General features: G+C 46.4%; 2 protein-coding genes across 4 annotated transcripts in view; one reads left to right on the forward strand and one right to left on the reverse strand.

The window, feature by feature from the left end:
- RPTOR (regulatory associated protein of MTOR complex 1) overlaps window positions 1-25,033 on the reverse strand; it is a 2,217,374-nt gene that overhangs the window by 233,552 nt on the left and 1,958,789 nt on the right. For all 3 annotated transcript variants that reach the window (XM_086931040.1, XM_086931039.1, XM_086931041.1), the window contains one exon: window positions 13,440-13,546. In XM_086931040.1, the coding sequence (XP_086787166.1) occupies window positions 13,440-13,546 (107 nt within the window). The remainder of the gene's footprint in view (window positions 1-13,439; window positions 13,547-25,033) is intronic.
- Window positions 14,024-14,552, forward strand: LOC147702416 (high mobility group protein HMG-I/HMG-Y-like). Its single transcript, XM_086928792.1, has one exon. It carries the CDS (start codon window positions 14,098-14,100, stop codon window positions 14,407-14,409), a length of 312 nt encoding a protein of 103 aa, XP_086784918.1. The 5' UTR covers window positions 14,024-14,097; the 3' UTR covers window positions 14,410-14,552.

Here is a 25,033-nt window from a genome sequence, read left to right on the forward strand (position 1 = left end):
CATCAGGAGATGATTTTCTTTTGCACTGCTTTGCTCTTTGTTGCTCTAGAGAAACCAACGAAACGTTGGTCATCGTGTTGGTACTCTGGTTCAGTCAATGTAGAAACTCTGGGCCCTCTTGGGGTCCAGCCGGTGGAGTCCTTCATTCTTGGAGGGAATCATCCTTGCTAAAACTTGAATTGTTTATTTTACTGGGCACACACACTAGGCACTTTGATCCCCCCACCTGGCACTCCTCTCTTACCGGAAGTGACCCCCCCCCACGCCGCTCCCCGGTCCACAATGGGTTATTCTCGATTGTGTGAAGGGAGTAAATGGCGGCGTAGCTCCTCACGTCGGGCAGGGGCGGAGCCACGCGGTCAGGAGTCTAGCTGCTGAACCTACTTAAACATATGCCTACCATTATGTTCCGCGGGCACCCAAAGGCAAGCCCATTTACGTCCGCCCCTGTCGACCGGGGCCAGGGGCCATACCCACTGTCTGCTTCCCCGCAGGTAAACGCCTCTATTCACCTGACCACCTTCTACGATTAAGGGGGGCTGCCAATGAAAACTGTTTACACTCTTTATCCCCAACTAAGGACAATGTTACCTGCTCCCATAGCTCTTTTAAATTCTGTCAGTCTTTTAAAACCCAGACCACCTCTCAGAACCCTGAACCTTATAAAATGTTTTTATTAAACTGTAGGTCTCTACCGAAACACTACTGAAATTTCTATTCTTCTAGAGGAGGGACTCCCTGAAGCTCTGTTTTTAACCGAAATATGTCTTAACAATGAGTCTTCTCCTGTCCTTGTACATTACCTTCCCCTGGTTACCATATTAAGTAGAAAGACCGCAAAAGAAGCAAAGGGGGCGGCATTGCCGTTATATTCAAAGACCAGTTTAAATGCAGCATTACAACAGACCCTCTACCTGACAGCGAGAATCTTTCTTTTTCTATAAGCTTCTCACCTATCCATACATTTTCAGGCTTATTAATTTATCCCCCCCCCCCCCAATCCCCCCCGGGGCCCATGGACAACTTCTCAAAGTTCTTCCCGAAACCCTTGCTAAGCTAACCAGCTCCCCTTCCAACTTTACGATATTAGGAGATCTGAACCTGCATCTAGATGATCCTGCAAACTCAGCTGCTTCAGAGTTAATTAGAAATCTCTCAGCATTTTAGTTTAAACAAAGGGTTTCTGGAGCCACTCATTTCAAAGGTCATGGAGTTCCTATCACGCATCCATGGTCAGACCACTTTCTGATTCCCCTATCATGGTGCATGATGGGTCCACTCACCTCTTTTACCAAGATTAGTAGCCAGGAACGCACGTGGTCTAAACTTTCCCTAGAACAGTGGGTCTCAGCTCTTGAAGCTACCAGGCCTTCTTGCAAATCAAATCGCATCATTGCCAGCGACAAGTTTAACGATTGGATCGAGTACTCTCTAGATCATGTTTTCCCCCCAAAAACCACCCGAAGAAAAGTCAGGACCAACACATCCCCGTGGTACTCCCCTAAGCTCTGCGAATATAAACAAGTCTGTAAAAGACTAGAAAGAAAATGGAGTAGGGACTATGCGGCGTCTAGCAAACTAAAATATAGAGAGGCCATCAAAACCTATCAAGCGGAAATTAAATCCGCACAAGCGGTCTACTATAAGGAAAAAATTTGCCTTGCCTCAAATTCCCAGCAGGAAACTTTCCGCAACACAAAGACTCTCCTCAATCTCCCCTCACTCCTAGCCCCCACTGTTGGGGACCTCACCCACTGCAACGAACTGGACGAATTCTTTCACAAGAAAATCCAAGATAAATATATCACCTTCCCTCTCGCGGCTTGCCAAAACGACCCGTCGCTTATGGATATCACTCCGCATTGCACTCAAGCTATGTTGGAGAAAATCCCTCTGATGGACTTTAAGTACTTAGAAACCATCTTGGTCCTTTTAAATTCACCATCTCCCAGGGATCCTGCCTCCCAGAATACTCTGAACCTAGCCACTGGAACAATTTTTCCAGTGATTCTGGAATTGATTAATTCCTCCATCTCTTCTGGAGTATTTCCCCCGCCCCGGAAATGTGCCATGGTGAAGGCACTACTCAAAAAGCCTAATCTGGACCCTGACCTCCTGGGGAATTTTCATCATATTTCCCTCCTCCCGGTGATTAGTAAAATCCTTGAAAGACGTTAATTCAGTCTTATCCGGATTCTTAGAGTCCAACAACCTTTTGCACCCCTCACAGACTGGTTTCCGGCCCCAACAGGGGAAAGAACAAGCTCTCTTAGCAGTGGTTGAAAAGTCCAGGAAAATTCTGGACCAAGGAGGTATAGCGGCTATCATCCTCCTGGACCTCAGTGCTGCATTTGACACCGTCAACTACAACATTCTGACTCTCAGACTCAGGAGTCTTTGAGTGACTGGGGGTGTCATCACCTGGCTGCAGTCCTTCCTGGAAGACAGGTCTTTTCAGGTCTTCGAAGGAGATATTATTTCCAAGCGTATTTCTCTCAGCTGCCGTGTTCCTCAAGGATCTTCCCTGAGCCCTACACTATTTAATGCATATATGAGTCCATTTTGTATAAAGATAGTTACCTTCGCTGATAACACACAACTAGTTGTTGCCTTAAACCACCCGGAAAATTCATTCTCCGGCCTCAGCCCCTGTTTGGGGAAGGTGGCTAAGTAGATGGAGCTCTCCTGCATGAAACTGAACGGAGAAAAGACAGAGCTTATGCTCCTAGGCAACTCTCCCATCTTCAACTCAGGGTTGTTGTGGCCAAACTGTCTTGGCCCCGCTCCGGCACCAAAAAATCAGATCAAAAGTCTGGGCATGTGGCTGGATCTTTCCCTGAATTTTGAACATCAGGCGGCAAAACTATCGGCCACCTGTTATGGCATTCTCAGGATGATTTGCAAAATTATTTCTCCTCTTCCCGTTCTTGCCAGAAGGTTAATGGTCCAGGCTCTTATTCTCTCCTGCCTGGACTTTGGGAATGCCCTCTATTTAGGAGCTCCCCGAGTTACCATCTCCAATTTACAGATTATTCAAAACTGCGCAGTTCGTCTGCTCCGCAAGACCCCTTACCGGCAATCCGCCAAGCAGGCAGTGAAGGCTCTTCATTAGCAGGCTGTATTGAAGAGAATTACATTTAAAGCTCTATGCATCGCCCACAAGGCCTTCTGGGTTAAAGGACCAACAATTATGCAAACTATTGTCTCCCCTTATTGTCCTAACAGAAGTCTCCACATGGCCAAAATCCTTAACGCCTCAGTCCCAAAAATAAAAAAAATAAGAAGCCGGGTGCTCATTCTCTTACAACGCCGCCAAGTTTTGGAACGCCCTGCCTCCTCACTTACGTCGGGAGTCCAACCTTCTGTCCTTCCGGAAACTCATCAAAACTTCGCTTTTTCAAAATCCCACCTAAGAAGCTGTCTTCTCTGGACGCTGCTGCTATTAGGGCTGGGACGCCTAAGGATAGCTACGCGCTTTATAAATACTTTTTAATTAATTCATTCATTCATGAGGCGGTGCGTATAAGGTGGGCAAGGTAATGGACTGTTCTTTGCGATTTTGTGTGGAGGACCAGCTTATCTGGAAAAAATGAGGTGCATGGCTGTACCAGACAGCGATCAGCAGTTTCCTAGCTTACCTTGTAGATGTTGTTGCACTGAGAAATACCATCTTGAAGGTGGGCAGATGGAGATGGCAAATGCCATGGTACACAAGGAACCAATCATCTGCACCATCACAAATGACGAAACCATGCCGATCATGAAACAAATGAACTTCCAGCTCCGCACAGATGACAAAACCACCATCAAAGGCACCCTCGCATACAGACCGCCCCATTGCACACTTCACCCTTGCTGGACTTCCTGGCACCACCCCCAACTTCCACAATGTCCCCTTCCGCAGCTGGAACAAGGTCACTCAGCACCAACGGACTGACGCCGTCAGCATCACACACCCTAACATCCCCACCATCTAGGACAGGACAGTAGCGAACTTCAAAGCTTGGATCACCAGGGCCACCGACCAAATCGCTCCCACCAAACCAGTCAAAACGCTCAGAGCTACCAAACAAGCCAACTGGCACCTCCAAACTCATCATTTTGAAACACAGTTGTAAACAACTGGAAAGAAGATGGCACACCAGCAGGAATCACAGCGACCAAGTCACCTTCAAGTCAGCCTTCAACAACTACCACCATCAGGTCAAAGCTGCAAAACAGAGGCCCTGGACCCACTGGATCGAGAACACCGTCAACCAAACTACGGAACTCTTCACCATCGTCAGAGAGTCACCTGCCTATCAGTCAGTGAAAACTTGATCTCCTTCTCAAGATAGCAAACATCTACAGAAACTTCGCTTTCTCAGCATCCCATCAACCATTACCGCTGACCACCCAGTCACCGCATGGGAACAACTAGGACATCAAACACAACCACTCTAATGAACTCCATCCACTCGGGAGCATCCACCGACCAATGCCCCCACCGACTTTCAACCTTGGAAGATACGAGATAAAACACCAGCTCACCACCATCCTCAACGCCTCCATAACCACAGCCACCTTTCTTGATGCCCGGAAACATGCTAGAGACACTGCAGACCCCAGCGAGCTCCAGAACTACTGTTCCATCTCACTGCTCCACTTCCCCTCTGAAGCCCTTTGAGAAAGTCATCAACCTCAAACTCACTGAACACATGGAGAGAAACACCCTGCTGGACCCTTCCCAATCCATCCAGGTTTTAGAGCCTTACACAGCACCGAAACAGCACTGATCGCCGCAACAGACGACATCTGTAGCCTACTCGACAGAGGAAAATCAGCCTCCCTGATCCTGCTTGACCTCTCTGCAGTCTTCGACACCGCCTCCCACCACACACTCATCGATCAACTAAGCCAGATCAGACGCTCAGCTGGATGGCATTATTTCTCACGGAGTGTACCCAGAGTGTCTGGGTCCCTCCCTTCACCCCACAACCCAACCACACCATCTGCGGCATGCCTCAAGGCTCATCCCTCAGTCGAACCCTCTTCAACATCGACATGACACCACTCGCTGACATCTTCAGATTGCACAACATCATCTTCTGAGCCGACGACACCCAGCTCATCCTCTCACTCTCAGCAGAACCCACCTCGTTGAAGACAAACTTCCACACACAACTGTTTCAAGAACGTCTCAGCCTGGAACAAGAACAATTGCCTACAGGTCAACACAGACAAAACCGAAGTTCTGATCTTCGCCAGAAACACCGCCCTCTGGTAAAACTCCTGGTGGCCATTGTAACTCGGACCCACCCCACTCCGAAAAACCACGCCTGCAACCTCGGCATCATCCAGGGCAGCAAACTCTCCATGAAACTTCAGGTCAACGCAGTCTCCTCAGCCTGCTACCATATGCTCTACAAAGGCTTCAAGTGGTTCCCCATCAACACCAGGAAAACAGTGACACAAGCCCTCATCACCAGTCGGACAGACAACGGCAATGCACTCTATGCAGGCACCACCATTGAATTCATAAAAATGCTCCAGAACGCAGCTGCTAGACTGATCCTCAACCTGCCCAAGAGGACCCACGCCACCCAGCACCTAAAGGACCACCACTGTCTCCCTGTCAAGATGAGATGCCATTACAAGCTTTTGACCCACATCTACAAAGCCCCCCATGACCAAGGACCCGCCTACATGAACCACTGCTTGTATTTCCACCGACATCCCAGGAACTTCCACTCCACACACATCGCCCTTGCACATATAACATGCATCCGCCATTGCCGTTCAGGAAGACACTCCTTCTCCCACCTCGCCTCCAAATCCTGGATAGCCCTCCCCCTCCTCACTTCACCCTCATTGATCCACTTCAGGAAGGGACTCAAGACCAGGCTGTTTGACTGATTCCTGCAGCACAGCACTTGGATACCATTTCAGGTGTTAAGATGCAATATACAAGTACGACTTGATTGATTGATTAAACGTTGAATTGTCTGGAAAGGAGCGCACATCAGCTATGTAAGGACCTAATTATGGTCCCTCTCTGACATGATGAATGTGTTGGAAACAGTTTGAAGAACGAAAGTCCCGAAACGCAACCTTCAACTGTTGCCACAGAAAGACAGAACATGACAACATCAGACAACTTTGCATTCAAGGGTTGGATATTACGGGAGGAACACCAAACTTTTGCCAGTGTCCTGCATATACAGTTTTGGTGGATAGATGCCTGGCTGGCAAGATAACACAAACCACTTTGAGAGGAAGTCACCAACTATCGCTGCTCCATTTCCAAGCATGGAGGTGTAGATTTTATGACTTGGGTGCAGGACAAGGCCTAGTGGTTGCAACAAGAGGTCCTACTGAAGGGGCAGCTATTCAGCTGCCCCTTCGGATAGCTGCCCCTTCGGGAGGACCTCTAGTTGCAGCAGCAAGTGCTTACGACAGGTGCTTGTGACCAAATGTTTTCGGGTTCCACACTCTCCTCGCCTAACCTGGGGCCACAAGGATGACTTCGGCCCGGACTTTCTTGATCATTTTGAGCACTCTGGGCAGGAGAGGTAGGGGTGGAAAGGCACACATGAGTAGTGTGCCCCAATGCAGGCGGAAGGCATCTCAGTGGGATAACTGTCTTGGGAACTCCGATGCACAAAAGGTTTGACACCGAGCGTGCTCTGCTGTGGTGAATAGATTGAATCAGGGTTTGCCTCTGTGCTGAAAGATGCCATGTGCCAACTCCGAGAGTATCCGTCATTCCTGAGGAAATGTCTGCTGAGTTTGTTTGCCTTGGCGTTTAAATATCCTGCCAGATGCTGGGTCATCAGGGATATGCCCTGATTGTTCAGCCACTACCAGAGACGTAGATCCTCCTTGCACAGGACCCACGACCCCAAACCTCAGGTTCGTTGGAATACCACATTGTGCCGTCTGTGAGAACTTGCACCCAGTCCCCCCTTGATGGTTGGAAGGAATACCTGAATCGCTCTCAAATCCAACAAGTTGATGTGGAGGCAACCATTTGCCGAGACCAGAGTCCTCTGATCTCCGCCTCTACGAGGAGGCCTCCCTAACACAGCCATGATGAATCTATCACAACCGCTAACTTTGTATGGGATGGCGAGAAGAGGTCATAGCCCAAATGTGTTGGACTCATTGAGGCAGAGGAAAGGCTTGGAAGGGCGCTGGATGGCTCCAATGAAGCGAGCCATTGTGAAGGCATCCCGTGTGACTTTGGCACGTTGATGGAATATACCAACTACGTCAAGAGGTCAAACTTCATCTGCAGGTGGTCTACACTTCTTGAGGTGAGAACACTTTCAGGAGCCAGTTGTTGAGGTATGGGAGGTTTTCCCAGTCTCTGCAGAATGTCTGCGACCAACACCATCATCTTCATGAACACAGAAGGTGCACTGGTTAGGCCAAGGGAAGTACGGAGAACTGAAAGTGGTCAAGGCCTATTTGAAACTACAGGCAGCATCTATGTGATTGCAGGATATGGAAATAGGCATCCTGCAAATCCAATGCTACTATCTAGTCTCCTGGATCTGGGGCACAGAGAACACAGACCAGGGTGAGCGTCTTGAACTTTTCCTTCTGTAGGAAGAAGTTCAGAGGGCAATGATCAAGATTTTGGCGAAGGCCTGCATCCTTTTTTCTGCGGCAACAAATGATGGATAGAATGTTAAATAAATAAAACATTCACCTCCAATGAAGAGATCTGGGTTAAATCCATTGTTCTTTTGCTCACTATGCCACCCCAGCTTGGACCGAGCCATATGCAAATCAGTCTTGACCCTGCTCCTCATGGGAACATTCTAGCCCGAACTGCCAAGCAGGGTCCTCCCCGGACCGGAAACAGGCATCCTGGGAATGGTTTTGGGGTAACACCCCTCATTGCAAGGTTAGCTCGAATCCAGTGGCACAGCGAGCAATGGACACATGTCTGGCAGTGCCTCTGCTGGTGTCCTCTGCCAAAGCCTCACTGGGGAACAGCAGAGCAAGCCGGGCTAGGCCCACTGAGTGGGCAGAGGCCTTGCTCTCTTCGTACTTTTGTATGGCCGAGTCAACCTTTGGTCCTAACAGCTTAGAACCGTTGAAGGGCATATCAGTTAGGGACTGTTGTACATCTGACGAGACGCACATGGAGCTAATTCTAAACCATTGCACTAGTGCCGACTGCCCTACCAGAGAGGCTGCATCTTGACAATCTAAAATAAACTGTTGTGATATTGGTTGGATGCCATCCTGGACAGTTGGCAAAATATCCGCATCTTTGTGCATACAAGTATCGACCCAGGAGGAATGATGTATTCACAGACCTTAAGGCAAGGCTTAACGAAGACGCAAAGGTTTCCATTCTTTTAGAACCATGATCCGGCGGACTTGAGAGAAATGCGTTTGGGTTCAGGGGGATGGTTAAGGCCTACACAATTAAGCTCTCCAGAGTGGGGTGTTGAAGAAGGAAGTCTAGGACTCCGGGAGCAGGCCTGTATGGCCTTGCCGCTTGTCTATAAACTAGGGAGCAAGATCCTGGTTTTGTCCAGTTGCCCACCAGTACATCAGTTAGGGGCTCATTCAATCGTAAGAGAGGTTCTTAGCTGGTTTGTCTAGAGACCTCATTGAGTACATTAGTTTGCACCTCGTTTACTGGTACAATGAAATCTAAAAACTCAGCCGCTCTCCTAATCACTGAAACAAACGAGGTGGATTCTTCAGTTGCCATAGCTGCGAGGGGTAATATAGGCCTATGTCTGTAGATGTGTCCAGGCCACTGGTGTCTTGGAGGTAATGAAAAATATTCCCTTATTATAAAAATCTTTGTCAGCTTGATAATATGAGTCAAAGTCTGGGTCAAACTAGGCATTTTGGTGTGGCCTGACAAAAAGAGGGTTGTTCTCGGAGTCCCACAGTACTATTGGCACACATCTGGTCTCTGGGTGTCGGTAATGTTGGTGTCAAGATTCATGCTTGCGGTGTTGGGGGCGGTAGAGTTGGACACAGTATAGGAGGGACCTCAGTCAAGCTTCTGTCCTCGACTCGTGGCTGAGTGACCCAGTCAACGTAGGGGACAGATGCACTGACTGAAATCTGACTGGAGGCCACCATGGGTCACTGGGACCCTAAGGCGACCCAAAGGGGCCCATTTGCGCACCGACGATGTTGTCCAAAGACTATCTGAGCTCGAGGAGAAGCTGTGGAATCGCATGTGGCCCAGGCAGGTCAGTGCATATCGAGATCAGCATTCAAATTGGTTCTGAAGTGAGGGACCACTCAGTGGACTAGAGGTGCTTAGTGCGTCGTGCAACCCTGAGTGGTGGAAGTGGCAGGATGACCGAGATCCATATTTGGACCTACCTGATACCTGTGACTTCGAAAACAACCTATCACAAGAACGGCTTCAGGAGCCATGACTGACAGGGACAGTTTTTTTTTTTTTAACTAATTACAGAGTTTGGCGACAGCGAGTTAGGCTTCACGATTTCAGGTGGCCTTTATGTTCATTTTTACCCAGCATTCACATGACATTTTGTTGTGGTTAGATCCAAGGAACAGGACTACAGACAGAAATCATGGTGTGGGGTCGGTAAGTCTCGACATGGTTCGTTTCAACCCTGTTGTTTTAGAGTGTGACATGTCTGCAGACTGTATTAATTTAAGGGAAGAACGGCTGAATTAAAAAAAACTCTGGATCCACGTCGGGGGTGTGGAAAGAAAAAAACAGACATCAGCTCAAGGATGTGGAGCATATACGAGAGCCCCAAAGTCATATCCAATTCGAAATGCATCTGACACAGAGCAGCAAGACTCCACCTGCAGACCCACAAGGGGACTTCTAGCATGGTTTTCGGACTCAGTCAGGCGTCTGGGGGAATCCACAAGGTGTAGCATCTGCAGTTAGAAGCCTCTATCAGAAAAAAATATGTAACCCCATCATCATCATCTGGAAACATGTTAGGCATCTGAATAACATCTGTTTCAGTTGAGAATAGTTGTATTGTAGCTATTTGTTGGTGTCAAGAAAGTGGAGCTGACGGGAGCCATTTTCAAGACAGGGCTGTGCTTTAAAAATATTAAAGTACAATATTGGGGAACTCTCACAAGGAATTGTCCAAATCTGGGATGATATAGACAATTTGGCATTGATGTTGCTGATGCCGGTGGCAGTGCCAATGAAGCAACATCTGACAAAGCCATCAGCAGAAGAGTAGGAATGCAGTCTGATGCTGGAATGGGTGGACTCCGTGTGGAGTAGGTTGATGCAGAGGGCAGGCTGGCAGAACTGCAACTAGCTGTCACAATAGGTATATGGGGCCACAATGTCCATACAAGGGAGACAGTGCAAAGTTAACGTTCTGTGGCATGGCCCTCTTGGGGGCTGTACCTTGCTGCAAAGTCAAAGTTGGCCTGGAGAGTTCAGGGCACATTGGATTGAGATCCAGGGGAAGACTACGACTAAGCTGAGAAAAGTACTGCAAACGCCCACTATGTGGCCTCATTCATGAAAGGAAACGTAAACGGCTGGAAGTTGCTTGACTCTTGGATTTATACTTGAACCTTAGCATCTACTTTGATTTACGTAACAAGGGTGACGTGACGCAGGACAGCCTTGTTTATTCTATTTTGTCATTTACGTTTGGCCTCTCGTACTTGGAGTCGTGTTTAGCTACCAGACTCTACAGAGTGTGGGTCTGTGAAAGCTACTTCCGACAAGAGCAACATTGTTAGAAGCCTGCAATCTTTTTGTGGACACAGACCAGCTACACTGCCAGAATTATTATAATTTTGGTTGTTAATCAGTAAACCGGAAACCCAGAGCCGCATAATATAGAGTTGAAAAAAGTAAGGTCAGCGTTTTGTTGTGGAATCTAAATGCAGCTCTGTGTTATCATGTCCAGGGAAAGGCAGGGCTGCGATTGAGTGCTGGAGCTATTGCAAGACATTTTGGGATCCAGCCTGGTGTCTGAGAGGATTTTAAAAAAATGAGGCTCAAAAGATCAGGAATGTGTAATTAAAAGTATCCATCAAAAACAAGGTTAAAAAGCGGCATCTTTAACAAATTTAAGGACTCAAGAGGGATAAAGATCCGGAGGTGCCTAATTAGGCTTAGAATTAGTTGTGCTGTTGCATTCTGAATGTTCGGACTCTGACCATAAAGGAAGCAGGCACAGTATTATGAAGAGTATTACAGTAAACCTGCATAATTCTAACCCAGTCCCATATAATCTCCGACTCAGCACATAATCCCTTTTCCAACCTGGAGTGGCACAAGGAATTCTCTTTCACCCTAGTACTTTAAGACTTAGGGACTTAGGGTAGTGCTCACTTGGAAGGAACTTTATACTCGGATTCTTGCACTATCTGAACCACCACTATAGCCCGTAGTTTTCTGCAGCATAAACACACGATTGGACCCCAAATTTAAACCTAAGTTCCCCATTTACTAATGGCAACCGCTGAGCCCAGTTGATGGACGAGGTCCGGGGGCTGCCACTGCCATTAAAACACAGCTATTTGCTATACATGACCCCGTATATTTACCATCTCTGGGGATCAACTGTGGGAACAATCCAATTCCCAGCACTACTAGTTCTCCATGTCTGACTAACTATAATACTAGTTTGGAGTCCTAGCCTTGTGCCCTAACACTAAACGTCGTATTGGACACTGTAGCTTTAACTTATGTACCAGTTCTTAGGCAATCTAAAATCTTCCTGTAATTTTGAACTTCAGCTCACTTTTGGAAGCTGGGCATTTGGGCTATCACGGGAACCATGCGAAGTCCTATTTCTGAATCTATCTATACAGGTATAGGTATAGATATCATAATGGCTGCTTAATGTCCTATATTTTCCTGGATCTCATGTTACCCCATAGCTCAAAAATTTAACTAAAATTCCCATCAATAGAAAGATTTCTATTTAGTGCAACATTCTCTCTGGAATCTAAGTCTATTGAGCAGTGACTTCCAAAAAGCAGTAAGATGACTCACACCAAAGGAAAAACCCATTTTGGGGTTGTATCAGCACCAGAAGTGGAAGGAAAATTTGTGTTGTTGTTTATTATTGTAAATGTCTGATATGTTATGTGCTAAATCAAGACTTTTTTTATTGAGCAGTGCAGTTTCATATTTCCATGTATACACGTTTTAAAGGCAATCAATTGTTCAGTGCAGTTACAACAGCTGTAATGAAAATCAGAAAATCAACTAAAAAAAAGGATAAAAAAATACAAATCATCAAACTCAGACATTCGTAAGAGCAGCTACACATAGCGATAATATAATCACAAAGGGAGAGTAAGAGCCTTTATGTTCAAGCAAATCCTCCTATATCAAACATAAAAATCACAACATGAGCTTAAATCGATAGTTACTCTAAATGACTCTAGCAGGTTTTATTTATAGAACTCTCTATTAACTTGGGGTATTCAAAAGATATTGGAGGAGATGTCTCACCCAGAACGTACTGGGGCACACTTCATCATGGGAATTTTTCCCATGCCAGAGTAGGTAAACAGCACTCTGGCGGACTCAAACAAATTGGGAGTTATTATATAATTGTTTTTCTGGACGTAAGCAGGGATCCAGTTTTAAAAATATCTACGGGTAAACCCAAAAATATCTTTTTATTAGAGAGTACCATTGAAATGATAAAAAATAAATCTTAGAGGGATTTATGGTGAAGTACGATTCACCCATCCATTTAGTGTAACCCAATTAATATAAAAATTAAAGTGTAAAATTCATCATCTAATATGTTGTCAAACTTCTATGATCATCTTTCGACTGGGAGGTAAATGGCAACAATGAATCAATACCGTTTCTAATCTAAATAATTACTGTATATTGAAGTTTATTACGTGAAATTACTATGCAATAGTGTATCCAAGTTCCATCCTTGAATGCTCCTCTTAACTAGACTATTATTGTACTCCGAGCCCAAGCATACAGTAGTAAAGGTCAGTCTCATTCGCAGACACTGTCCAGTTGACACTGGCTTCTCCAAAACCCAGCGAAAAGGTTTTGTAAAATGGTTATCTGCAGACAGATTGTGAAAGATACTCTGAAGGCACTGGTGTATGCAAAGTTAGCTGCAGGCGTGTGCTAATGCTTCTGAGCGTCAGTGGTCTAAAGTGTATGGATGCTTCTGAGCTAAAGTGTGTTACTACCATAGCCTTTAAAGCTCTACTTTTTTACAGTCACCCCAACCCCTCCCTTTTGACAGTCTGTGGAAAACAGACTGTAAGAGCCAGGAGCAGGGAAGCAAGAATAGCGCAGACAGATATATTTTATGACTAATGAAAAAATGTAATTAGAAAGATTTATGATTGGGGACATTTCACACACTGTAATTTAAAATGTTCATTATTGAGAAGAAGTAAGATCTCGGAACATAAATCCTTCAGGCTGCTGGCTGCATACATTTAGGATGTTGGAATGCACCAGTTACCTGTACTTTTGTCTCTCGGTCTGTGTCCCATATACGGATAATTCTAACATCTCCAGAGGTCATGAGGAGTCCCGTCTGTTGCTCCCAGTCGACCACCATTCCTGCTCCTTAGAACAAAAGAACAGATTAATTAGACATTTCCGACCATCACAGGTTGACAATAGCAACCACAAATAAAGCAAGTGTGAAGTCAATAAATCATGCATTCACCTACATGTGGATTCATTCATTTGTAGCTTTAATACACCAACCGAACACAATGCATTAATGAGCCTGGCTATCCAACCGCAAGAATGAATGAATTAGATACTCACTCTGTAACTGACACCCACTCACCATTCAAAATTCCACTCATAATAATTTTTTTAGTAGCTTTGGCAGCCTTCCAGGGAAGTCCGGGTCCTTTCCCCCACCTCCCTCTCTCCCCCACACCCCTAATGGTTTTGACCCCACTTCCTTCCTTTTGGTAGAAAGGAGTTTTTTATTATTATCATTATTTCTATAAAATAGAGGGGCCTCCGGGCTGGTGCCTGTGTTTCTCTCTGTACTTGTTTCTGAGCGGTCTCTGCCAGCAGCAGCAGCAGCAGCAGCAGAAGGTGGGATTGTCATAAGTGGAGCAGGCGGGAGCAAGGCGCTCGCGGCGCTCGGTGGAAGGAAGATGAGTGAGTCAACTTCAAAAGGAAGCCAGACCCCATCAAGCAAGCAGGAGAAAGGGACCGAGGAGAAATGGGGGCGAGGAAGGCCTCGGAAGCAGCCCAAGGAGCCCAGTGAAGCACCCACCCCGAAGAGACCACGAGGGAGGCCGAAGGGAAGCAAGAATAATGCAACATCAAAAAGCCGGAAATCTGGGGTCTCTGTCGGAAGAAAATCCAGAGGAAGACCCAAAAAAACGGAGAAGGAAGAGAAGGATGAGCCTTTATCGCAGGAGTCCTCAGAGGAAGAGGAGGAGGAGGAGGAGGAAGAGCAGTGAAGCTCGCCGGCCGGATGCTACCTCATTATCCAACATGCAACTGCTGATCAACCTCTGGACAGAACAAAGCCTCTTCCCCCATATGCCCATCATCCATTTCACGGTCTTCCCCCATCTTAGTTCTAACCCTATACCCATGCCTCCCCCACACCCCTAACGTGCTCTAATCCTACAACAGCATTAGAGAGGAACAGGCTTGGACAACAAAACCCTCGGTACTGTGGCTGATCCTGGAGGCGTGCATGCTCTAATGGAAAAATTATTTTTATTGGAAAAGGGCAGAGAAAACACAAAACACTTTTTTTTATATCGGACACGGTTACACTTTAACCTAAAGAATATAACATAGGGCTTTTTTCATTTGCTTCTGGTAAGCCATTGAGAAGGGTTCTTTTTTGGGGGGCAGTTGGAAGCTGGCTTGGTGCTAAACATCTCACTGCTGTTAGAATATTTTAAGATAGGTTGGTGGCGAGGACTTGCTTTTAGGGCTTTTCTAATTCTGGAGGTAGGAACATTGGTTTTGAAAAGCTTGATTCTTTGCTTCCTTTCTCACATTTTCCTGACATGCCATCAAATGTAAGACACAGGTAATTCACTGCTAACTGTTACTGAAATAGCCGCAAGCTGCTGGATCAAACATTGTAAAGAGTGTTTCAGAAGGGGCGAGCCTTCCTCCTTACCTCCCCCTACAGCCAGTTTATGTAGACTTGTCCATCCTCATGCTCTAATAACAAATGTGTGGGATCAAAAAATGTCTACAGTAAAAAAAAAGTTGGGGTTTTCAAGAAAATACTACTTATAAAGGAGATGATTGGTGGGAGACTTCAAAGGACTGTGCGTATCTTGAACATATATGATGAAACATGACATTGTGGAGAAAGGAGTTTCCAGACAAAAATTCTTGATGATTTTGAAATACGTCCCCTTTTGGAGACTGCGGTTGTCGCATCTTTGTTCTTGGTAAGTTCAACACTTCAGTAATCAATAACTTAAGCCCTATACTGCACATAATCAATGCCTTATCAGGCTGCCTTTCTTTTTGGTTAACTCTAGACATTATATTTATACCAGATGAAACATCTCAAAATTGACTGTGTTATAAATTAGATTTGTTGCAAGTCTTAGCTGTTTATCCACCTATTCCTTATCCAGAATAGATTGTCTTCAAGCAACACTATTTACGATCAATAGCTTAGAATACTTTCTATTGATTTACTTGCCTTGACAAGTTGGCGGTGTTCCACGAATCACATATTGACTATTGCTTATTGCATGGCTCTGATTTGATTAAGTGTTGAATTCCTTAAGAGTGGGGATGTGCCAATTGCGGTACTGAAGGGGGGATGTGTGCCTAATCATCAATAGTTAATTTTTTGATATTCATGGGTCTACAATTTCATGTTTTGTCATGCGTATTTGGTGTATGCACAAGTGCTTCAGTGCCCTCTACCACTCACCTGCTAAATAAATTACTATTCAGGCCAGGTTTAGTTCTATTTCTTGGTTTTCCTCTAATTAAACACAAATGTGGTGTTTCCCTTATATCTTCCTCTTTAATTGAGCAAGACAAGGGCATAACAAATTGGACTGTTCAACTCTACCAGGAGGAAACCTCTTATCAATCAGTATTTATAGCCTCCGTGTTGTGGACCAAATCCCTGGTCTTCTGCTGGAGAGACAGACACTGCCCTCCTAGCACTTCTTCCCTTCAATGAATCAAACATCCATTTACCTGCACACTCCATGCATTGGAGAGGGCCTTCCATGCAATCTCAGTGCTCCCTCAGGTGCTTGGAACCCCCTCATCACCCTTCAAAACCGCCTGCGGTGATGGATAACTCCTACTCATCTTCTTAGAAACCCATCCTCTTCCCCTTCGCCCCCTCTATGTGGGGATTCCTAAACTGTGCCTCGTTATTGTAGAGGAGCACTGACCTCGCTGATTCACAATCTTTCGTACCATTCCTATACTTTGCACCAATAGCTGCCTCACCAGTGGCACTTGATAATAGCACCATCAGCTGCTCCTGGCTTTTTTCACATATGAGCTTACATGCGGGTACTTGTAGGCCTGGGCTGCTAATGGGAAAAGGAGAGCTACAAATGCCAGTGTGCAAACTGTTGTTGTGCAAACTGTTGTTGCACAAAAAGCTAACATTGACTGAAGCTTTCACACATGACGTGGTCAGTTGGCATCTATATTCACATGGTCAACAGCTTTCCTTAGAGCCTTTTGTATCTGACCTAATGGGAATTCTTCTATTCAGCGCTACTTTCTGATTCTACAGCACCGCCCCCACTTATACCTACCCATGCTAAATGAGGACCCACTCTTCCTGTGCTCAGATCCATTTCTCTATGGGTCCCCATAGCAGGCACTGCCTCAGATGAGGGGTTTTACAGAACATGTGTTAAAATTATTTCGCCGTCATAATTGTTGTGTGCAGTCAGACTTCTGGTTTTACTGGTTTTCATTTTCGTTTTGTTTTGTTTTTGGTTTCATTCACAACTACCTCTGGTTACATTGTTTCATGTTCAGATCCACAAATATCAATATTAAACTTGTTACGTTGAAGCTAAAAAAAAAAAAAAAAAAAAAAAAAATCCACTCATAATAAACTCCAATGATCATCAAGCACATCCTGACATATAAATGCCATTCCAAATTATATCGATCACTTCTCCCAAAAAGTCCCAAAAATGACCTCACAACATTTCGGGGACAGAAAGTGGCTAGGGAGAATTCATAGATTTCCAGAGTGTAGACGCCACTGCCGTCTACAAGGGGCGAATGGCGACACAATCCAGTAATGTATGCACAATATCACAGGGTGGTTGATCACATCGTCAGCAGGTAGAGTGAAGAAGCAACCCTGCAACCTTTAGACGTGCTGAGGTCCAGTGCCAGACCTGAAGGATCTTAAAAAGTCTGAGTTTCAGCCTTATCTCCCGGACTCCCCATTCCAGGGCCTCCAAAAGTTCTGGCCATTCCTCCTCCTCATATTCCAATTGCAGGCGAACCTGCCAGGTCATCCTGAGGCTTACCGATTGGGACTGGGAGTAAAGGAGGTGCATCAGGAGACTAGAATCTGGACATTACGCCTTTAAACTGACCAAAAAATCAAAAGGGGGGGCGAGGACCCTGAAAGAAGCGTCAGCACAAGTCGTGCACCCTACACACGAGGGTGTAAGCTGCCAACAGTCCTGTAGAAGCCCAAATCGGGACTTCACAAGGTATCACTGACCTTATACCTCAGAGTATTCACTCTGAGACAGATTACACAGAATATGACAATACCCTTTTCTCACCATTTAGGTCCTGAAGAAATCCCACAGACCCCCCTCAGGGGCATAGATTGGGGCTGAAACAGGTCGACCAACGTTTTGGACACAGTCAAATAGTGCGGAGGATTCATCCTCAACCCTATACTGCACGGACCACACCGCCTGTTTTTATTTCCCTCCCATACACCAGACAGAATACATTATTTATGGTAGTATGTGGAAGGCTTTTTAATATTTCACCTCACTTGAGCACCACCTCACTTACCACTGATTTCTGATCACTACTGTATAAACCAGTGGTTCCCTCCGGGTGGAGGAAGCATACAGAAAGAGACCTGATGATGATGCTGTCACGTAAATAACTAAGGCGGAGAATCAAGATTAACCGCCATATGACCTGCCTATGTGAATGAGGATTTTTAAGTACTCTGTTGAGTACTGACGGGTAGAACACATTGAACCCTGGTTGCAGGAACAAGTGATCCATTCTCATTGATTTTGAAAACCTTTAAACTGACCTCAAGTGTTAAGGTAAGCGAGAACCAGGGGAACAGGAGATGGTCCAGTGTTGGGGATAAAGTTTGCTTAGCAGGCAATGACGTAGTTGTGTATAGTGCCAGTGTTGAGAATGCAACAGGTCAAATGGGTCCTGTAGCATCTCAAAGGACTTGAGTTAGACGCTGGAGATCAGGTGTGTAAGAGTGTGTATCCCAGCTCTGTGCCAGGGGCCCCAATCAAGCATTTGCCCACCCCCCGCATTTGCCCCCCCCGCCTCCCCCATGCAGATAAAAATATTATTCCAGAGGGGAGCTTTGTTGTGGAGATGGCCAAAAAGAGCTTGTGAGCCCGTATCCCGGCGGCATACATAGCTTTCAACATGGGGTTGGGGGATGCTGCGGCAGGGCCAGGAAGATAGTGCAGACAAGGCCTCCTGGAGTCTGCGTTCGATTGCAACTCATATCAGGTGACCTTGGACCCGGGACTGCATATACCACATTTGTGCCAAATGCAGGGCTAGACTGTAATGCTCCACAGAAAGCAGGCAGTCCCTCTGCTGATCTATGGGAGATAAGCTTCGGAATTGCCAGACAAGGTCGCTCTGAACCCAGATGGAGGGCTTAAATGTCTTATCTAACAGAGGGTCAATAGGGGTATTAAGTGGGGAAGCATGCCCAAGACGAATGTGACTCAGGGGAGGGTAACAATTTTCATCGCTTGAATCCGTCCCCAGAGAGAGCGAGATCCAGGTGGGACCACTTTGTGAAGTCCAATTGTATTCACTCCATAAATGCGTTCACGTTATCTGCCACCATGCTCTCCAGGCCCCTGTTAACTAGCATGCCAAGATATGTGAAGCTGGAATTCTCAGACCTAACAATCTCAAAACTAGACAGGACCACCAGTAAAGCAGGATACGTGCAATTTAGTACTTATCACACTAATGTACCACACTCTTGCACTCTTCTGGGATGTTAAGATTTAAAAAAAATTAAAATAACTTTAAAAGGAGTTAATTTTGAGGAGAGGAAAGCTGTTTTCGAGGTCAAATTGTGAATGCTAAACTCATCTTACACTTTTTATTGGTGTGATGATCACTTCAAAATCTACTGTATGCCTCTTACGCTGAGCAAGAGGACAAAAAAGGTGCTTGTTTGGAAGTCAGATATATAATTGGAGCAATCGTCAATTCAAAACTAAGCCATGAAACAAACATTCTTTGCTATTGATCCACCATCAGAGCATTGAAGAGTGAAGCAACATTTTAATTAATAACTTACTTTCCTTTAGTAAGACTATCTGGTGGATACCACAATTCCTCACCTTTAGAATATCCCCAGGCACCAGACTCGATCTGGGAGTTTTTTTTAACATAGCTACTGCGTGCCAGTAGATGGAGTTGTGCAGCGCTGCATCCACCCCGCTACACCCCAGGAGTGAGACCTGGAGCCTCATATAATCGCCACTGAAGTGCGCTGACGTAGGTTTCTTTCTGGACACTGTCCAGTTCCTCAGAAGTTGAGATATAAAACCAATTATTTGTGTCAATGCGCAGATCTCTCATTTGTGACCTTTTTAGATAAAAAAGTAATTTTCACAGAATGGGAAGGTGGGATGGCAGTGAGTAATCTGTGGTTAGAATATCCACTGAAAGAGCATTACCTAAGGCAAGTAACTTGTTCTTCTGATGGATATAACTAATTGCATATTCCTCACCTTAAGAACAGATAACAAAACAGTATCTTTCCCAATGGCGGATATGCGGAATGACTCAGACTAAAAAGTCCTGCAGGATCAAATGGCTACAACGCCCTTTCTGGCATACCTGGCTGTCAAAGCAGTAAGGCTTCATGAATGTGTGAACCGTAATACAAATTGCGGATGTATCAAGTACAGAAACTCCACAGGTCAAAGCAGTGCTAGCAGCGTTAGCCTTGGTGGCATGGGCCTTCTTGAGGTTGCTTCTTTGCCAACATATAGGAGTTCTTAATGCAGAGGACTATCCACCTGCACTAAGTCATTTTCTCCAATATCTTGCCTTTCTTTGCCCCAGAAAACCACACAAAGAGCTGATGGTCTTTGGTACAATTGATGTAAAAGCTCAGTACTCTTTTGGGGTCCAAAGAATTAAGTCTCTCCTCCTCTACCGAAGGGTGAGGTAGGGTAGAGAACATCGGAAGTGTGATGGACCGTAAAAAGGAAGTCACAACCTTTGGTTGAAAGGCCGCTTTAGTCCTCAGCACCAGTTTGTCTGGAAAGAAGGTAGAGTAGGGCAGCTGGACAGATGGAAATTGAAGCTCACTCATGCAGCAAGCTGAAGCTATCACAATGAGAAAGACAGTCTCAGGGTCTTGACAGACGCAGAGAACAGCTTTGCAACAATTCAAAGGGAGTGCAAGTAATAATAATGACCAAATTAAGATCAGACTGTGGCATCATGAACGGTTGAGTAGGAACGTGGATTAAACATTTCAGAAACTGCATCACAACAGGTGATTTGAACAAGGACACAAAAAGGATGAAAGGTCCAACATATAACTTTTAACATTACCTACTGCAAGTACTTCCTGTGCCAATGACAGAACAAACAATAATACATCCAACTTTTTGGCCTGCATTGGATCGGTACTACGAGCACCACACCAAGCCACTCACTTTTCGCGGCGTACAGCATAAACAGGCTTTGTCCAGCATAAACCGACTTTGTCGAAGGACTGCAAGGTTGACATCCAGTACTTTAGGAAAAAGACTGAATGCAAAAAAATGCTACTGTTCAATCTTTATGCACAAAGGTGTAGATTATGAAGGCCTGGGTGCAAGACCCTGCCCTGGTGATGATAGAAGAGCCTCACGTAACAGAGGCATGATCGGTGGAAAGCTGCTTATGCCCACAGGTTTTGGGTACCGCACTGGGCTGGCCCAATCCGTAGTCACGAAGATGACATTCTGCCTGGTTGTTCTTGATCGCCTTCAGAGCTCAGGGTATGAGAGGTAGCAGTAGGAAGGCATACAGCAGGCCCCGTAAACCACTCTGGGAGGAATTTGTCTAAGAGAGCGCCTTCTTGGGGAACTTCAGCTTGCAAAACTGTTGACATTACGCATTCTTGGCAGTGGCAAAGTGCTCAAGCCAGGGTTCTCTCATCTGCTAAAAGAGGTCTTGTGCCACCTGTGGTTGTACTGACATGTGTGATCCACTAAGAGTCGATGGCCAAGTTCATCCACCCTGACTTTTAAATATCCCACCAGGTGGTGTGCAATCAGGGAAATGCCTAGACAATTCGGCCAGTTCCAGAGGGTGCATGGCCTCATGGACCAAGGGACCAGGAAGCCACATGCTCTGCTTGTTGCAATACCACATGGCACCAATGTTGTCCGCAACGACCTGGACTAGCCTCCCTTTGGAGGGTAGGAAGGCTTTCATCGCGAAGCGAATGGCCTGTAACTCCAATAAGAGGATGTGGAGACAGGTCTCCACCAGAGACCAGAGTACTCTGATCTTCACTTCTCTCAGAATACCTCGACAATTCAGCTGTAATGCATCTGTCACCCCTGTCTGCTCTAGATGGGGTAGGAAGTGGGATTTACCCTGCAGTCTCTTCATGTCCTGTCAGATTTCTTCTAGGTTTCACTGATGCTGGACCTACTGAGACTGCAGATCACATTGCAAAGGTTGCATATGCCATCTAGCATGACCAACTAGCAGGATGAAAGAGGCCAGGAAGCCTCAGAGCCATTGTCACTTATGCGCAGGACCATGGCTGAAACATCTGGGTCATAGCCCAAATGTCCTGTACTCTCCGATCCGGATAAAAGGCCCAGTAATGCACCATATCCAGGATGACACCAATGCAAGGTTGCTTCTGAGAAGCAGTCAGGTGTGCCTCTGGCACATTGATAGTAAACCCAGCCAATGTACGGAGGTTTGCCATTGTTTGGATGTGGTTGATGACTGACTGTGGCGAGCCTGCATTCAACAGCCAATCATAGGGATAGACTGGTCACACCTGACCTCTGAAGGTAATGCTGCGACCACCCACATCACCTCTGTTAAACCCTGATAAGCAATGTATGGCCAAACGGACAATGCTCACGGCCAACTTTGAACAGCTGGTTTGCAATATGGAAACATGGAAATAGGCGTCCTTCAGGCCCCCAGCTACCATCAAGTCTCTTGGATCCACAAACAATAGAAGCTGGACCATCGTGAGTGTTTTGAATTTGTTCTTCCAAAGGAAGAAATTGAGAGGTTGAAGATTTAAAATAGGACAAAGACCTCCATCCTTTTTTGGCTCAAAGAACTAACAGGAGTAACATCCAGTTCCTATTTCCAAAGGCGGGACTCTCTCTATGGCTCTTTTTGCAGGGCCCACACCCATCTGTTAAATGATAAGCCTTGTCACCCATAGAGCAAATAAATGATTATGTCTCCCACGGGTGATGACGTGCCACTAGGGCAAACTAAAGTGGCTTGGAGGCTTCTGCAGAAGGGGCTGGCAACAGGGAAATTTGCTTTGCCTCCATGCCTGTATGCTGTCAACTGGATCCCAACCCCATAAATACTGGGGTGCTTGTATTTGGAGTGATGGGGCTTGTCTCTGCCTGAAAGCGAAACCCTTGCGGTGCCTCAAAGTGGCCAAAATAGTTGCAATACTGCCTTAAGGGTATGAAGAAACCCAGGGAGCGCGCAATAGCTCTACTTTCTTTAAAGTGCTTGAGGACGGAGTCGGGTTTTCTCTCCAAATAGGCGAGACCCGCCAAAAGGCATATCGATGAGCGATGCTTGTACCTCCGCTGAGAAGCCTGTGGATCTCACCGATGTGTGGCACCAGAGCACCATGCTAGTTTCAACTGCTCTGCCAAAACAGCTGGTCGCGTCCAGCTACTACCCTATGACATGCCTATCCGGGTTCTGGCCATCCTGAAAGAACTGTGCCAAGTTGGCTACAAATTCCTCTGGGCCAACCAGAAAATCTCTGTGACTGTTAGACCGGTCAGCCCTGGGGTTGGTCTTTCCCTATGTTTTTTTCGCCCTTGCCTTATTTTTCCCACCTACTTTTTGTTGGCCTTAGGTCTCTGGGCACCTTCCCATTGTTTCCCAATGTTAAGGTGCAGGTGCTCTCTTCCCTTAAGATGGCTGTCACTGACCCCTGCTACTGCAGCGCGGTCTTTGTAGACGCACTCTAGTAACCAGGAGCTGGCTGGAACCCTTAAACAATGTTGCAATGCCAGCCTGCCCATAGCTAGAATGAGGGAAGCTCCTGGAACCTTCTAGAACAGGGGAGGTGACACCAACTGCCACTGCCAACTGTCGCTATATAAGGAAAGGGAGGGAAACGTTCCAGTCAGTTGGGGCATCACTGACCTGGGGGACCCACGTAGGAGATTTAGGCGGTAGGGCCTAGTCAGGGACCTATGCCACTGGGAGTGACAGGGCTTAGGTGCTGCCTTCCAAGTAGAGTGAGGAACCCTGAACTAGCCCACTGATTTGGCCCGGCGGGAGGGCAACCCAGGGACCACCTGAAGTGACCTGCTGACAAGCCTTCAACTCACCCCCCCCCCCACCCCCACCTCAAGCAACCAAGATTTTGCTGTAACAGAAGGGCGCCCATAGACACCCTGCGCCAAGAAGAAACTTCACCACCCGCAGGACTGCTGGAGGATCGACCAGGTATTGGGCCTTGCCAATCGCTGTGCCCTGAGCATTAACCCGGGCCCCGGCGCTGTCCTGCCCCAGCTAGCTGCCTGTCCTACCTTGCCTGAATTGCTGACTGGACTGCCTGAGATTCCAGCGCTGTAGAACTGCCCCCGAGCGCTGACCCTGTTAGGCACCGGGCCTCTGCCTCCTGCTGTCTGCTGCAGCGCTACTGCTATCGCAGCGCTAGCCCCTAACCCTGCTAAAGTCACCTCCTCGGGGGAAACTGTTGGTGGGCCCCGTTGGCACCAATTGGCCCCTTAAGGAACCAGAACTGGGCCAAAGACCGGCCAGACACCTTTGGGGGTATAAGAGTATCAACATTAACCCCCTGTTGGGGGACTGTCTGCTCGGAAGGAGGTTCAAATGCCTGCCTTTAACAGGTGAAGGGGTTTATGTTTAACCAATGAAATGTTTACCCTTACCTGATAAAATGCTTAGTTCAGCCTAATGACCTGGTTAGCCCTGATTTAGGAAACGTTCATTACCGGCAAATGGGATTAATGAAATGCTTATTCTCTGAGGAAACGTGTTATCCTTGCATAAGGAGTGCTATTCCTGCTATTGTGATTCTTGATGGCTCTACCTGAAAAATACTTGAATGATTTCCTTGCAGGGGCGGGCTTCATGGAATGTTCATGGTGATAAGCTACAGTGATTATTGAACTGCACCCCTGATGAAATGTTTTAATCGGGGGAGGTATTGAGTGATTGACTACCCTGCATTTTATTCTGGATAATAGCTAATGTTTTAATTCAATGCAACTGGTGTGGTCTAAGTCCTTGCGTGCACTTATTGTCTCAGTGGATGTGTGTGCTGTGTAGTCACTAAACACCTAAGCTTTCGGGTGCCTACCTGCTCGTGCCAGACTACCCCAGGGGAACTGGTGACCCCAGTTCCTACAGTGACCATGTCACATAATGCACAAGAGTACCTACCCAGCATACAATGGCACTGACTGTCCAAACGTCAAGGCCTGCTGATGAGAACATCGTCTTCATGAATGCTTCAATTCTCATTGACGCTCTGTCTGGAATAGGGGATCATAAGTAAATAATTGTGATTAACCCTAATAGTTGATGCCTGAACTACCAGGCTCTCAGGAGTAGGATGTTGATTGAGAAAGGTCTGTGGTGTCTGGTTTAGCT

The sequence above is a fragment of the Lissotriton vulgaris genome, chromosome 7, assembly GCF_964263255.1.
Source record: "Lissotriton vulgaris chromosome 7, aLisVul1.2, whole genome shotgun sequence".
Lineage (NCBI taxonomy): Eukaryota > Metazoa > Chordata > Amphibia > Caudata > Salamandridae > Lissotriton > Lissotriton vulgaris.

Bases quoted from the DNA above. Each gene is read 5' to 3' on its own strand.
- LOC147702416 (XM_086928792.1), top strand. From the start codon at position 14,098: ATGAGTGAGTCAACTTCAAAAGGAAGCCAGACCCCATCAAGCAAGCAG.